Here is a 13,956-nt window from a genome sequence, read left to right on the forward strand (position 1 = left end):
GATTACAAACAAATATTAATGGTAACGCAACTGATACTTGCACGTTTCTACTAAACACTGAAAGGACTTAACACAGTGTGTCATAGTTATCCACGTACATATTTTCTACACCTGTGCTTTCAGTGTTAAATTCACACTTCAGTTTTGAAGAACCCGGGATTCAATGCCCAAGGACACTTAAGCATGCAGACTGGAGCAGCCAGGGATCAAACCACCAACCTTCTGATTAGGAGATGACCTGCTCTACTTCCTGAGCCACCTCGGGAATACTATATGGTAGCTAATACATACGTGAACAGTAGTGCAAATAGGTTGAGAGCGAAATAATAATTTACCGGCAAAAGTGACGACAGAGGAAAAAGTATTACAGTAAGTAAGTAAGTAAGTAAAACTTTATTTTTTTACTTACTTTATTTATATAGCACCTTTCAAGATAAAAATCACAAAGTGCTTCACAGAAGCTAAAACCTAAAAATTTTCTTATTTAAGCTACATATAGATGATCCTATAATCCTGTGTGGTAAGGAACAGTGTTATAAGAACATCGTGTTGTGCGTTTGTTTTCAAATGTATTGAAAAAAACATAACATGTATTAAAAATTTCTTAAAATGTATTCAAAACACGACCGATTGAAATGTAGAAACGTTTTAATAGAAACGTATGGTAATAATAGCTGACAAAGTTACAGGACTCAATGGAGTTTCCAGTGATAAGTAAGGAGCTATTCATATCGATGATTAATACTTTTTGCTAATATGATGTGAATCGTAGATATCTTTAATAAGAACTGTTAGTCATTACTCGACAGAAGACAAATGTTACAGCCAACAATTTCCATAAAAGCTACTTCTTTAAAGTTATACGGATTTGGCATGCTAGGAACCATTAGCTCTACGTTTGTTGTTAACGGGCCTCATTCGAAACGGACCGGCTTCCTTTACCCACAACCCTCCACCTTAGCTCAGTCCTTCCGACTTCCGCCTCAGCTCAGAGCCGAGGTGAGTAATTTTTTCAGAAACTATTATTCTACAATCCATTACCATCCTGTGGTATTAAAGCCACAGAAACTTTCATCCATCGTGTAATAATGTTTATTAGTACTGTATCTGCTGTTATGTGACCATTTTGATGTTGCTGAATGTTTGTAAAGACACTTTAAAGCGACGAAGGAGAAGCACCGCAGCGGTTTCTAGCTGCATGGCTGTCCATGTTCTACACACACTGCTGGAGTGTTTGTCACGCAGAGCACAAACATAATACCAGCACTACAGTTATTCTTTTAACGTTTATGTCATTTATTTTCTTATTTAAGCTACATGTTGGCTTGAGTAAGTAACGCTAGCGCGAGCTGTATGCTAACGTCAGGCTTTTCTTCGGGTGTCGAGCGTAAGTTGTGTTGAAAGCGGACTTAAACTTAAGTATGCGTGTCTTTTTTCCCTTCTTTCTAGATGGCCCCAACAAAGAAAGGAGAGAAAAAGAAGGGGCGTTCAGCCATCAACGAGGTGGTGACCAGAGAGTACACCATCAATGTCCACAAGCGCATCCATGGAGTGTAAGTACTGCTGGTGTTATGCCAAAAAACGATTTCCGATATATCTGTTTGTATGTTTAAAATATTTGCTTATGTTGGTAGGGCTGTATAAAGCTGCATTAAAGAAGAGGGTCATACAATAAATAAAGAAGTTACCTTTCTCTTTTATGAAGCCAGGCCTTTTGGGCCACTGAAAACAACTTTATAGATCTGTTATGATGTATTTGTTGCAGTTTCTGCAGCCCTCTTGGTCACATCTGTTGAAAAAGACACTTTTAATCTCAATGAGAGTTATTACCCAGATCAAGAAAGGATATCTAAAAGTCACTTTGCCAAAAAGCTTGATCTGCTTCTACCTTGTGACAGGAATATTGTTCCTGGCTCAAAATGACTTTTATCGTTAATGATATAATGTTTGAAAGGTCAGTAAGTTATTAACAACAGTTTAAATACTGATTGAAGATTTGATTAAAATATATTAAAGTGACTGCAGTGTGGCTCTGTTGTGTGGGACGGCTGTGCACATGAGCACATTTTGTTTGGATGCACTAAAAGCAATCAGTCCTTTATCTTATTATACATAAATCTGAGCATTTTAGTAATTCATGAAACGTATTATATAAGAGAAGACAGAAGAATCAACGATAGAAATTAAGATTAGATTAGGTCGCCTTGTTTTCCTGAGCACACAATAAAGCAGCGCACATATAAAAACTAATAATGCCTCTCTTTAAAAAACAATGACATAAAAGCTATAGACAAAGGTAGTTGAGAGAATAGACAGTGCTTCTAAGTGCTAATCTACAGTGAAAGGGAGAAAATGATCAATGAAAGTTTCATTTTTCAAAAAAACTTCCACACACCAAAATACCCTTTACCTGTTAATCTTGTCTGAGAAATGACAGATCTTTCAGCCACAAAGAAAAAGGGGACATGAGGATTGGGTGAATTTGAGTATTTTGTGCTGTAGAGAAGATAACATCAGGGGAACGGACAGATCTTCAAATACCAAATTAAAGTGTCTGATTTGCTAAAACCCTAACACTTGGACAGTCTGGGTCATTTTTAGATTATTTTACCTAGAATGGGTCTAATAGGAATCAGTCACATGCATTTAATTTGTCAGTGACTGTTATTTGTCGCCCGGTGCTGCTGTTCACCCAGTGTTGGCATGCAGAGAAATACTAATCGGGCTCTTTTCTGTTGTATTCATATTAAAGTTGTCCCTTTTTTCATTTGCAGGAGCTTCAAGAAGCGAGCTCCCCGCGCCATCAAGGAGATCCGCAAGTTCGCAGTGAAGGAAATGGGAACTCCTGATGTCCGCATTGACACTCGCCTCAACAAGGCAGTGTGGAGTAAGGGTGTGAGGTGAGCTGATGCGCTCTTCAGATTTCAGTAGCTTCCCCCTGTTTGCTTTTATGGGTGGTTTGCACTGCGTCCGTGTTTATTCTTACCTCAAAGCCATTTTTTACTTTCCTGCGTATTTCTCTGAAGGGTTAAAGTGAGCAATGCTGGCTGTCAGTAAGCTCCTGTCACCAGAGTGACTTTAGGAACTGCTATATGTCAGCATGTGCTTTAACAAGTTAGGTTTATACAAAAAAGAAGATGGAAAGCTGTAACAAACATTCAATTAAAATTCGATGGCCAGGTGTGCTGTTGCCATGTTTCAGTCATTCGTTTTTTTTACAGGTTAGTTGAACTAGTGGAGGTGTTGGTCAGCCTTCTGTGTGCACACAACTGAGATTTATTGGACATAGAGCAAAAGTTGTGCTTAGAAATACAAGATTGTCGGAGAACTTGTTGATGGCGCCATTGCTTTCAGCTATCTGTGATTCACTTATGTCTATCTGAAGTTTTTCTAGTCTGTTTCTCAGCATATGAACAGAAGAAGAGAGGGGAGGTGTTTTTCAGTGTTGTTTTTTGCTGCTGTCATTATTTAATATCTCGATGCATTGCTTAAGATTACACAGGAATTAAAACTGCTTGAAATAAGAGTGGCAACATCTTGTGATTGTAGCAGTTAGTAATGTCCCAGCTAATCATTTAGCTTCCTGGTGTTCTGATGTGTGCGTGTGTGTGTCACAGGAACGTCCCGTACAGGATACGCGTACGGCTGTCCAGGAAGCGTAACGAGGACGAGGATTCCCCCAACAAACTCTACACCCTGGTCACATACGTTCCTGTCACCACATGCAAAGGTAAGCATGTTTCTCACTCATTCTCAGGTACCCGTGGAAGTAATGATGACATTTTCTTAATCGTGTCCTCTCTTTTCCCCACAGGTCTGCAGACAGTCAATGTTGATGAAAACTAAAAGTTGTCTCCAAGTCAAATAAATAGAAATAAAAGGACATCTTGTGTTTCCTCTTGCATTTCTTTCTTTCTTTCTTTTGTTTTTGTTTTTTTGCTCATAACTGAAGGTTTGATTTGAGATTTGTTATGGATTAAGGATGATAATTTTAGGCTAGCAAAACAGTCAAAGTTTGTAGAAATTAAATGAATCTTTACCCCGTTAATATAACTATTTATAATTTGATGTTTTTAAGTGAACTGTCTTTGGGATTTCTTGCCCTCTGTTTTCAAGCAAAGCAAAATTACTTTACTATTATTTGTTTTTTGTTTTTTTAGATAGTAAAGCTCCTGATTGGTCATTGAACACTACCACTATGACAATACAGTGCTAATAGTTTATAGGGGAAAAAACAACTGGATTTATTGGCGTTTGCTGGGTGGTGTTTATTAAGAATATTGTTATGGTATTTAAATGGAAAATTAATTAGGTGTTCAATTTCTTTGAATAATGGAGTCCACCCGCTTGATGGACTGGAATATATATGATATATCTGTTAATCCAAATGCAGAGATATCAGCAAAGTAAACCAAGTCGTCTCTTGAGGATGGTTCTTTTGACAGCTCCCTTTGGAGTTCACAACAGCAGATTATCTGCCTCCATCTCGCCTTATCTCCATGTCCTTCATTACATCCCTGAACCCCTGTGCACTTCCTCTTTTCCTCCTGCATGGCAGCTCCACATTCAACATCCTTTGTTTGGACACATGCACAGAAGGGATCGTGGATAGATTGGACAATCTCAGTCTTGTCTCTCTAACTTTGTCTCCAAACTGCTCAGTCTGAGCTTTGTCTCTGATATAGTCATTTCTGATTCTGGTCATTACCAATGAAAACTGTAGCCTTTTCATCTCTGCTATCTCCAGGGACCTGTTCCTCTATATTTGATATAACAGGTTGTTCTGAAACTATGGAACATGGACAACCTGGGGAAAAATAATGTAATTAACCTAAAAAATATATATTAATAAGAGTTTATGCTCTTGCGTCATTATATAAATTAAAATGTGGTGTTTCGGGTGTGCTCACGTCAGATCGTCATGGCAGTGCTGCCATGCTGCCGCTAGGGGAGCTCCATTAATTTGTAAGCAGTTGGATGTTGAGAGGAGTGGACCCATCAGCGGAGACGTTTCTATGGGATCGTCTAACGGTTTCTCTGGAGTTTGTACAGCTGCGAAGTGACTACAACTCATCAAAAAGGTAAAGCTACGAGGCTGCTTTCGATTTTGGGCCGTGTGTGTCTGTGCGGTGAGATTTAAACTGGTCTAGCCGAGAAAAAAAAACGAGCACGATTTAAGTTGTCTGTTTCATGTCTGGGAGGGACAGGTGTGGCTAGCTGGCTAGCTAGCTGCTTGAAAGCACCACTATTTAAATGAGCGGACACAGAGGCTGAGAGCATTGCCGTCAGTTTTTCTCCATACACGGTCGCTAGCCCTGAGCTGTGTAGCTATCACTTGTCTTGAATCGTTATGTAGGATAGCTGACCGTTAAGACATATGATTTAACAGGTTAGTTTTAGCGTCAGTCAGGTGCTATCTCCATTACCTCTGTGTGTGTGCTCGTGTGCTCAGGTGGGAGCGCCACTCGCTGTTTCCATGGCCGTCGGCTGATGTGCGAAGCGATGCGGCACTACTGGCTGCTCATCGGGGCTTGCGGCTGGGTGCTGCTAATCGTGATGTTTCTCAGCAAGTTCATCAGCTTCAGAGCTGTTGATGGTAAGCCACTGGACCTGTTATGGTGATAGCTATAGGCGGAAAATCCCAGGAGGGGGGATTGTGATCAGTCCCATTTGATTTGTGTTTTTTTAGATTACGGAGAGAGAGCTGGAAGTCCGAGTGGGACAGTACCAGGCACTAAGGTGGTGGTCAAATCCATTCGGATGTCCAGCCCTGAAAAGCAAGCTCCAAAGTCATCAGATCAGGTGACTATTTACAGATTACTAATTATAACGGATCCATGCCATTTGCCTTTTCTCTCCTCTACATAACTCTAAGTTGTGTATGTTTCTCAGCCTACAGCAGTACCCACACTGGCAGATTGGCAGTCAGTCGCCCAGAAGCGAATCGAGCTGCTCTCGACAGTGTGTAAGAACAGCAGCCTGAGAAATCTGACACACGTCTCCATCAGCAAATTTGTCCTCGACCGGATCTTTGTCTGTGACAAACACAAGATCCTTTTCTGCCAGACGCCTAAAGTGGGTAATACACAGTGGAAGAAGGTCCTCATTGTGCTCAATGGTAAGTATGGACAGGACAGTGGCAAAAGCAGTGCTCTGTTTACTATAAACACACGATATTGTTATTTATTTATTTTATTTTTTTACACACATGTGGGTAAACAGTGCTGTTCTTTTTAATTTCATGCCTATTTGTTGAAGTAGTTAATTTAGATGAGTAGTTACTATTATTATTATCATTATTATTATTATTATCATTATTTGCAGGGGCATTCCAGACTGTGGAGGAAATCCCAGAAAACCTTGTTCATGACCATGAGAAAAATGGCCTCCCTCGCTTGTCGTCCCTCACCCATCAGGAAATAAATCACAGGTGGGCTTGTAGTTACAGTGATAAATGTGGACTTATCTGGTTAAAGTAGTCGAACGTACTTCCTTAAATCAAAAAGCAAAAATGAAGCGGCGCTGCTGCTTTTGAAAGATGCTGGCACATAGATTTCAATAGATTTCTGTCTTGATTGTAAGGAATGCAAGTTCAAGTGTTTTGTGGCTTATGCTAACGTTTATCTGCCTCGTACCTCAACAGATTAAACACCTATTTCAAGTTCTTAATTGTGAGGGATCCCTTCGAGCGCCTGATCTCTGCATTCAAGGACAAGTTTGTGAAGAACCCCCGCTTCGAGCCGTGGTACAAGCACGACATAGCTCCAGCCATTATATGGAAATATCGCAAGAGTCACCGTAACAACGACCTCGACGCCTCCGGCCTCCACTTCGAAGACTTTGTTCGCTACCTCGGCGATGTGGAAGGCCACCGGCGTATGGACCGGCAGTTTGGCGAGCACATCATCCACTGGGTGACATACACAGAGCTGTGCGCGCCGTGCACAATAAACTACAGCGTGGTCGGCCACCACGAGACGCTGGAAAAGGATGCCCCGTACATCCTTAAAGCAGCAGGCATCGACGCACTGGTGACCTACCCTGCCATTCCTCCAGGCATCACACGCTATAACAGGACCAAGGTGGAGCACTACTTCTCAGGCATCAGCAAGCGAGACGTCAGGCGTCTCTACGCACGCTATCAGGGTGATTTCCATCTGTTCGGCTACCCAAGCCCAGACTTTCTACTGAACTAAGGCAATTAACACTGACTAAAAGACATGTTTGTTTTTTAAATATATAAACCATCTTTGATTTGCTGGGAGTGAGTTGGACTGTAATTAACAGAGTCAGTTCTTTTGTGGGAATACATGTATGCAAACTGCTGCCTAATATTAGGACGTTTAACAGCGTGTTTGTGCAGATAGAAAATGTAACCGATGAGCAAACGTAGGTGCAGGATGGGGTGTGAGAAGTCGCCATAATGACACTGACCAGTGAATAACCACAGATTTTATTAGGTTTTTGTTGGTGATGCTGAGGGGGAGCGTCAGCATTAAGGTCAAATGTATGGTACAAATCAAGTGGAGAACACATTTGTAATATTTATGATTAATTTGTTCTCTGTAATTTTTTTATATGTAATGCCAGGGATGCAGGACGGTAAACCCTGTAATGTAGCTGTTATTTTGCACTGTACGGATCGCCTGTTTCATTAATGGATGTTGCTATATGCTTCAGACAGCGTCCTTTTCGGTACCTCTTCCTGTAATGCCAGATAGACTGCGTGTGTCTGGGAGCACAAAGATGTGAATATAAATCAAATGAGAATTTCAGAATTTCCTTTTTTTACATTTTGAAACCTTTTTTGTTTTAATGCTGGGCGTATTCAGTCTCGTTAAGAGATAAACGCTTGGTTTTTCACATATCATAACGTGGGATCAAAATGAAGCCCTGGTGTGTTGTGCCAACTACCGCAGTTTTTCAGCCTTTACTACACCTGATGTATATTTAGCTTTTAATGCTTTTGGGTCCTTGAAGGAAACTGACACTAGATTTTTTAAAAGGCTCTTTTTTTCAATTAGAAATGTACTGTGTAAATGTTCTTGTCTTGGAATTCAACATTTCTATTACGTGTTGCTATTTATAATATTATTAACCCGCCGAGTGGTGGCACAAGAGGCGTCCCAGGTGTAAAAAAAACAAACACTGCTGCGTCTCTGCAACCTCTGGGTAACCTTTTGGACAGGTGGTTGTGGTACAAAGACGACATGGCTTGTAATAAACTTGCTGGTCAGTTGTGTGTTTCTGTGTTTGTTTTCTTAAATATTGCCCAGGTGTGCATTTTACTATTACCACAAGCTGATCCACTGCCTTCATCTCACCAACCCTCTGCATGTCCTCCTTCGCTACATCCCTGAATCTTCTCTGCTGCTCTGAAGCTGGTGTCGCTGCAATAATGTCAAACATCCACAGGGGGGGCAGCAGTGTATTTAAAAAGTGAGTGCTTGGTGAAAAAGCCACAAACCACCTTGAACCCTTTGAACTTAAATGTCAGCACACCAGTCTGTTGAATTGACATTTAAGCAGAGGGCTTTAAGGGCAAAACAAATACTTCATAGCTGTATGCAAGCATCAAAGAGGCTCAGGGCAAGGACAGGATTTTGCATCATCAGTGTCAAATATCCAAGCTCACACTGTGCAAGGTGCATTTAAGTTGATTTACACAGAGCATAAGCTTCAGTTAAGTGTATTAACCCCGAGTGCCTCAAAGCTTTGTGGCTCGCGTGTTTGTTATACGTTTGTCTGCCAGGTTATCTCTCCCTCGTGCTGTCCGACTGGTTGGTCCTGTCCTGTCGTTCCACCATGGAGATAAAGTTTGTTTGAGCAACAGATGAACCCTCCATTGTGCAGCTGTGACAAGTAACAGCAGCTGCTGGTGTTCACACAGAGATCCAGGGTTGTAAATGTCCTCAGGAGTGCCAGTGTGTGTGTGTGTGTTTTTTTAATATGATCTGTTTATTTAGCACTGCTGCAGTTTAAGTGTGGACCATATAAATCACATTCGTCCATATGGATAGCAGACGTTAACCTAAATCAGTGAAGTGACTGCAGGTTTGCTTACACTCCTTCGACCAACGAGTAGCCTGTTGGTTGATCTTCATTATTTGGCTGTACAGTATATCATTATTTCACCTTAAAAGCCAGTGTTGTGCATGCAGGCTCCAGTCATGGTGAAATTAAGCTGTTTTATTACAGGCTGCTCCCTGGAGTGCACTTAGGTGCTGCACACACACACGCACACAGCAGTAGCATCACTCCCGAGATTGCTCACTTGCCACACCCATGATTACCAATATTGACACTGAAGTCTCAGGCGCGCATGTCCATATGGATGCTGTGGTGGGGGCTCTGCTCCCCTGCCTGTCTCTGTTTATACCACCTGTCCTTCTGCTCCTGCGGCAGAGCTTGCATAAACACCGGGCCTGCAGGCTGATGGCGGTTAGCTGGAGAGGGGGGGGGGAAAGTTCATTTAATATCACCTCGGTGGTCACGCTTGATGCACCGAGAGCCCAGCCCTGTTTGTCTAAGTGCAGCCGACCGGCTTCCTGTGTCTGTGCGGCTCTCCGGCAAAGCTGGGGAGAGCAGCGAGCAGGAGAGCAGCGGAAGTGTGGGTGACTGACTTTCAAGTTAAAGTGTAGCATTACACCCTTGGAAAGCAGGTCGATATGCGATCATTCATCACGTGTTTACTTCTAGGAACCAGTTTAAGAGGTTTTATTCTGAGTAGATATTAATGAGCATTGCCTTAGCAAACATTACACAACTGTGCGAAAGTCTTGAGCCAGCTCTCATTTCCTCATGTTTTGCTAGAAAAATTAAAAACTAGATGCAGTTATCTATTAAAACATGCGCAAGCATACTGGTAAAACTGGTAAAACTTCTGCAAGTGCAAACGTTTAACTATGCGTTTAATCAATTAAAAATCTTATTATAAGACAAAGAAGAGCAACTCTAACTCTATTTCTCAGTTTTTTACAGCATGTCTCTTTGGGTGTAAATTGAGACAAGAAATGTGTAAAATTATAGAAATTTGTCATTTAATGAAGTTAGTAGATTGTGAATGGCAATGAGGGAGGTTTTTACAGGTAGGAAAAGCAGCAAAAGTCCTAAATGCCCACAATTTTCAAAAGAAATCCAATGGGCCAAATTGGGGTCTTTGCCTGACTGATTCTGGCCCCTGGGCCTTATGTTAGAAATCCCTGCAGTAGATGGATCAAGGAGGGCCAGATGCACCCAGTGTCAGGTCTTTGCTGAATTTTTCTCCTCCATTTCTTAATGACACAACTTTCAGATACTGATCATCTGCTGTAGATATATAAATATATATATTTTAACCCTGCCACGTTTTCTGTCGCCCTCCACTTTGTCCAGTTTCCTCCAAGTTTTAATAACATACTTCACACTGTGCAGAGATATGCCAACTTTTTGGCTAATAGCTCATACTGTGCTATCTATCATTGGTATTTTGTCATGATTCAAAAAAAAAAAAGGAATAAATGATGTGTTTTTGTGACAGGCTGCTAGCAACAAAGTGCCTAAAGATACAATTTAAAATGTGTGCTTTGCCATTTGTCTGTTGTGTGTAGACACAACACTGGTTTATTCCCTGAGTTAGGTCAGTGTTAAGTTGCTAACATAACAACAAACATATTCTTCCTCTGAAAATGTTTCAGTACAAGGACTGGGTTGAAAGTGAGTGAGAAAAGCAGCTAATGTCCAAAGAAACACCTTGAAGACCTTCAGGAAACCCAGAGAACTGTTGCTTAAGACCACTTTTAAAAATTATAAGATCGCCCGGCTCTTTGGAAGCACAATGTTCTTCAAATAAGTGATGAGTCAAGACTTTTGCACAGTACTATCTCGATAAAGTAAAAAGGCTTAGCAAGTTAAAAGGGTCATAAAAGAAGGGGTTAATACCCTTTTTTCTAACTCTAAAACAGAAAAAAGTGAAATAAAATAAAATGAAAGTTTTAAATTAACAAAAATATACAAACAAAATATAACAATAAAAAGTAATATAATAAATAAATGTGAGTTACTGGTTTACTGAATATTATTGCAACTTTTTTGCATTTAATTGAAAAATACAGACGTCTCAGATTAAAGACAAATGAGTTATGAACCATTATCAAAGATCATGCTATTAAATATCTCAGTTACTTGAAAAATGAAACCATGAAACCATAATTACGTGATGACGAGGCTCTGCTCACTCAGCACTTTTTCCTTTGATACTGTGCACTCATTTTTTTTACACAGTATGTTTACACTGTGGTATCACTGCGTCCACCTACACTAAAATCCTCAATATTTCCTCCTCCAGTGGTTATGGTCTTATGGGAATTCATAAGCCATAAGGTCATGTGAAAGAAGAAAAATAACAATTTGCTTCCTTTCTCACTGTAATGTGTGATTTCCTGTCTTTATCTAAGCCACTGTGTTTTGAATTATTATAGTTTTGGTTTTTAGCGTACACAAATGCTCTCAGTGGCACCTACAAGGTAAGATAAGTAAGGGTTAATGATTATTTGGCTGTTTATTTACACTTTCTGATCATGCACGTTATTTTCTTTCAATGAAAGAGCGTTTTTTTATTCTGAATTTATTTTATTCAGAAATATATACTACAGCATAATGTCCACCATTGTGTCTTAATATTTGTATCTGCATTCCAAATTTTATTTTAAATATTTTTCAAAAACAAAAAAAACTAGAACGCTTTCTTCTCAAAACGATTTTAAAAGCTGTTTTATTTTTGAAAGCGCTCGCCGGAAGTAAGAGTTACCAGTCAAATTTGACTCCTGTGGCAGTAACTGAGAGAGGAGAGCGAGCAGGAGTCCGCTGCTGCCACCTCAACATGGAGTAACGAGAGCCCAGCGCTTACTGCTAAGGAGCGGATCCCAGAGAGAGGAGTACCCGGCGGCCTCTGCTGTAATTTATCCCCCGAAGTCCCCGCAAATGATTCAGCGGACACTTTTTGCGAAGGAAAGCTCGGCTTTTATTTGAAAGATGGCGAACGACTCTCCAGCTAAAAGTCTAGTAGACATAGACTTGGCTTCATTGCGGGTGAGTGCTGCTGATCCGAGCCGTTGTTTCTTTTAAATTTATCTATATATTTTCCTCTTTAGTTTGCTTTAATTTTTATTCAACCCTCCGTCGTTCTGTGTGACTTGTAGTAGCAGCAAGTTTGAGCCTGCTCTCCTTGTTAGAGATGAAGTATTGAAAATGACCGCTGAGCCATAGCGAGGTGTTGCCAGTGTCTGCTTTTCCTTTGTTCGAGATGCATTTGGCATGTAGGGGAGACCAGGACGCAACAGCTGGCTCACAGTGCACAATGTTGCTTGGACGATTTTTTTTTTTTTTTTTAAAAATGACATTACTTTAAATTTAAACACCTTTCTGCCTTTTCCCCTCTTTCCAGGATCCAGCTGGGATATTTGAGCTGGTGGAGGTAGTTGGAAATGGCACCTATGGACAAGTATACAAGGTTGGTTGGAGGCGCAGTGCATGGCCTGTCCTGTTTTCACAGTGGAGGCTCGGCACTGTGCTTTTTTTTTTTTTTTTTTTTTTCCCCCCCTTTCTTATCAAACCAGGGAACAAAGAAAGTGGCATTAAGCACGCATGGGTTCGAGATGCTATTGCACCACATTGTGGACAGTTAATATGGTAGAAAGACATTCTAGTTCATTAGTGTGATTAGAATCTGGTGTTATTGTTAACTGTTCAGCTGGGAAGTAGGGGTGTGAGTGAGTGAGTCAATCTGCTCTGATGCATCACCTGCCTTGCTAAAAAGTAGGTGGGGGAGAGGCATGCGTGGAGAGTGTCACAATCCTCATGGCCTCACTCTAGTCTGCAGCACCTTCATTTTTTTCTCTTCTTCTCATTAACAAAACCAAATTCCATATCCCGTTCAAATCCGGACTTTCTTCCAGTTCAGTGGATGGGAATCCCTCTCTGTGGACCATCTGCTCTGGTGTCGCATTTCCCTGCTGAAAATTAACATTGCTGCTGTTGACAGACATCGCCAAGGAGGGACAGCGAGACTCAAAGACACAAATGTGTGTTGTTGTTTTTTTTAGTGGCCCGTGCTGCAGCACAGCACCCTTCATGTGCTGTTGTAGTTGCAGCTGGTTAATCAGATCCATTAGCATTACGCAGACTACCCCCCCGCCCCCCAAAAAAATCACTTTCCTCATGCACTAAGCTGAGTATTTCATTCTGACAGCCCACAGTGCTCCACTGACCTGCATTCAATCTCCTAGCACGCTCCACTCCCAGGATCGCCCCCGCCTCAGCTCGCAGAGCAGATCCATCTGTGTGCATGTGAAGCCACACCTGAAAGCACCCCTGTGCAGTGTAAAAGGAAGTGTGATGCATGTGTGCTGTCTTCCCACCAGACTGCTTCGAGCTTGACCTATGAGATGGAGAATTTGTGCGTCTCCCTCTCCCTTTATTATTTTTTTGGGTCCTCTTTAATCTCTTGCTCCATTCAGTGTCCAGTACTAATTCTATTTGCGAGAGCTGCTCTGTAGGGGAATGGAGAGCGTGTACAAGAGAGGGCTGTCAGATTAGCTCGCGGTCGACACACAGACGCCGGGGCCTGCACAAGATAAGCCAAACTGCCTATTAGCGAAAGCATGGCTAATGCTGGAGCTCTACCGCTGCAGCTTCCTGTTGATCAGCTGTCGATCAGCGGCCTGGCTGTCATGTTAAAACGACACGAGCATGTGGCCTGTGAGCATGTGCAGTGGGACTGAGGCGCTAGAGGAGGAGGTGGAGGGTGTAACTGGTAGAAGAGCAGCTGTCCAATTCCAGACAGAACCTGCTCACCGCTCTCACAAAGCTTAGCTTGTCCCCTCGCTCTTTTTGGGTCTCCCAGTCAGTCAGATCCACAGAAAGGAGGTGTTTGTCTGTAGGGTTTCAAAGTCGGACCCAGTGAATAATCACAGCAGC

General features: G+C 41.5%; 3 protein-coding genes across 6 annotated transcripts in view; all 3 read left to right on the forward strand.

Annotated features, from left to right (window-relative positions):
- The first annotated feature begins 943 nt into the window (after positions 1-943).
- Positions 944-3,902, forward strand: rpl31 (ribosomal protein L31). Its single transcript, XM_031738492.2, has 5 exons — positions 944-999; positions 1,450-1,553; positions 2,775-2,900; positions 3,618-3,730; positions 3,815-3,902. The coding sequence occupies exons 2-5, from the start codon at positions 1,450-1,452 to the stop codon at positions 3,844-3,846; spliced, it is 375 nt and encodes a 124-aa protein (XP_031594352.1). The 5' UTR covers positions 944-999; the 3' UTR covers positions 3,847-3,902.
- A 1,060-nt stretch (positions 3,903-4,962) lies between these two features.
- Positions 4,963-8,242, forward strand: chst10 (carbohydrate sulfotransferase 10). The gene is made up of 6 exons (XM_031738425.2): positions 4,963-5,081; positions 5,453-5,596; positions 5,690-5,802; positions 5,893-6,118; positions 6,325-6,430; positions 6,644-8,242. Exons 2-6 carry the CDS (start codon positions 5,491-5,493, stop codon positions 7,194-7,196), a joined length of 1,104 nt encoding a protein of 367 aa, XP_031594285.1. The 5' UTR covers positions 4,963-5,081; positions 5,453-5,490; the 3' UTR covers positions 7,197-8,242.
- A 3,552-nt stretch (positions 8,243-11,794) lies between these two features.
- The window catches only part of LOC116319199 (mitogen-activated protein kinase kinase kinase kinase 4-like), a 38,447-nt gene continuing 36,285 nt past the window's right edge, over positions 11,795-13,956 (forward strand). For all 4 annotated transcript variants that reach the window (XM_039606916.1, XM_031738459.2, XM_031738461.2 and 1 more), the window contains exons 1-2: positions 11,795-12,069; positions 12,425-12,490. In XM_039606916.1, the coding sequence (XP_039462850.1) occupies positions 12,013-12,069; positions 12,425-12,490 (123 nt within the window). In that variant the 5' untranslated portion in view covers positions 11,795-12,012. The remainder of the gene's footprint in view (positions 12,070-12,424; positions 12,491-13,956) is intronic.

Source organism: Oreochromis aureus, linkage group 23 (assembly GCF_013358895.1).
Source record: "Oreochromis aureus strain Israel breed Guangdong linkage group 23, ZZ_aureus, whole genome shotgun sequence".
In the NCBI taxonomy this organism is placed as follows: domain Eukaryota; kingdom Metazoa; phylum Chordata; class Actinopteri; order Cichliformes; family Cichlidae; genus Oreochromis; species Oreochromis aureus.

Bases quoted from the DNA above. Each gene is read 5' to 3' on its own strand.
- rpl31 (XM_031738492.2), top strand. From the start codon at position 1,450: ATGGCCCCAACAAAGAAAGGAGAGAAAAAGAAGGGGCGTTCAGCCATC. The intron at 1,554-2,774 runs GTAAGTACTGCT...TTTCATTTGCAG, and splicing joins CACAAGCGCATCCATGGAGT to GAGCTTCAAGAAGCGAGCTC. The intron at 2,901-3,617 runs GTGAGCTGATGC...TGTGTGTCACAG, and splicing joins GTGTGGAGTAAGGGTGTGAG to GAACGTCCCGTACAGGATAC.
- chst10 (XM_031738425.2), top strand. From the start codon at position 5,491: ATGTGCGAAGCGATGCGGCACTACTGGCTGCTCATCGGGGCTTGCGGC. The intron at 5,803-5,892 runs GTGACTATTTAC...TATGTTTCTCAG, and splicing joins CTCCAAAGTCATCAGATCAG to CCTACAGCAGTACCCACACT. The intron at 6,431-6,643 runs GTGGGCTTGTAG...GTACCTCAACAG, and splicing joins CATCAGGAAATAAATCACAG to ATTAAACACCTATTTCAAGT.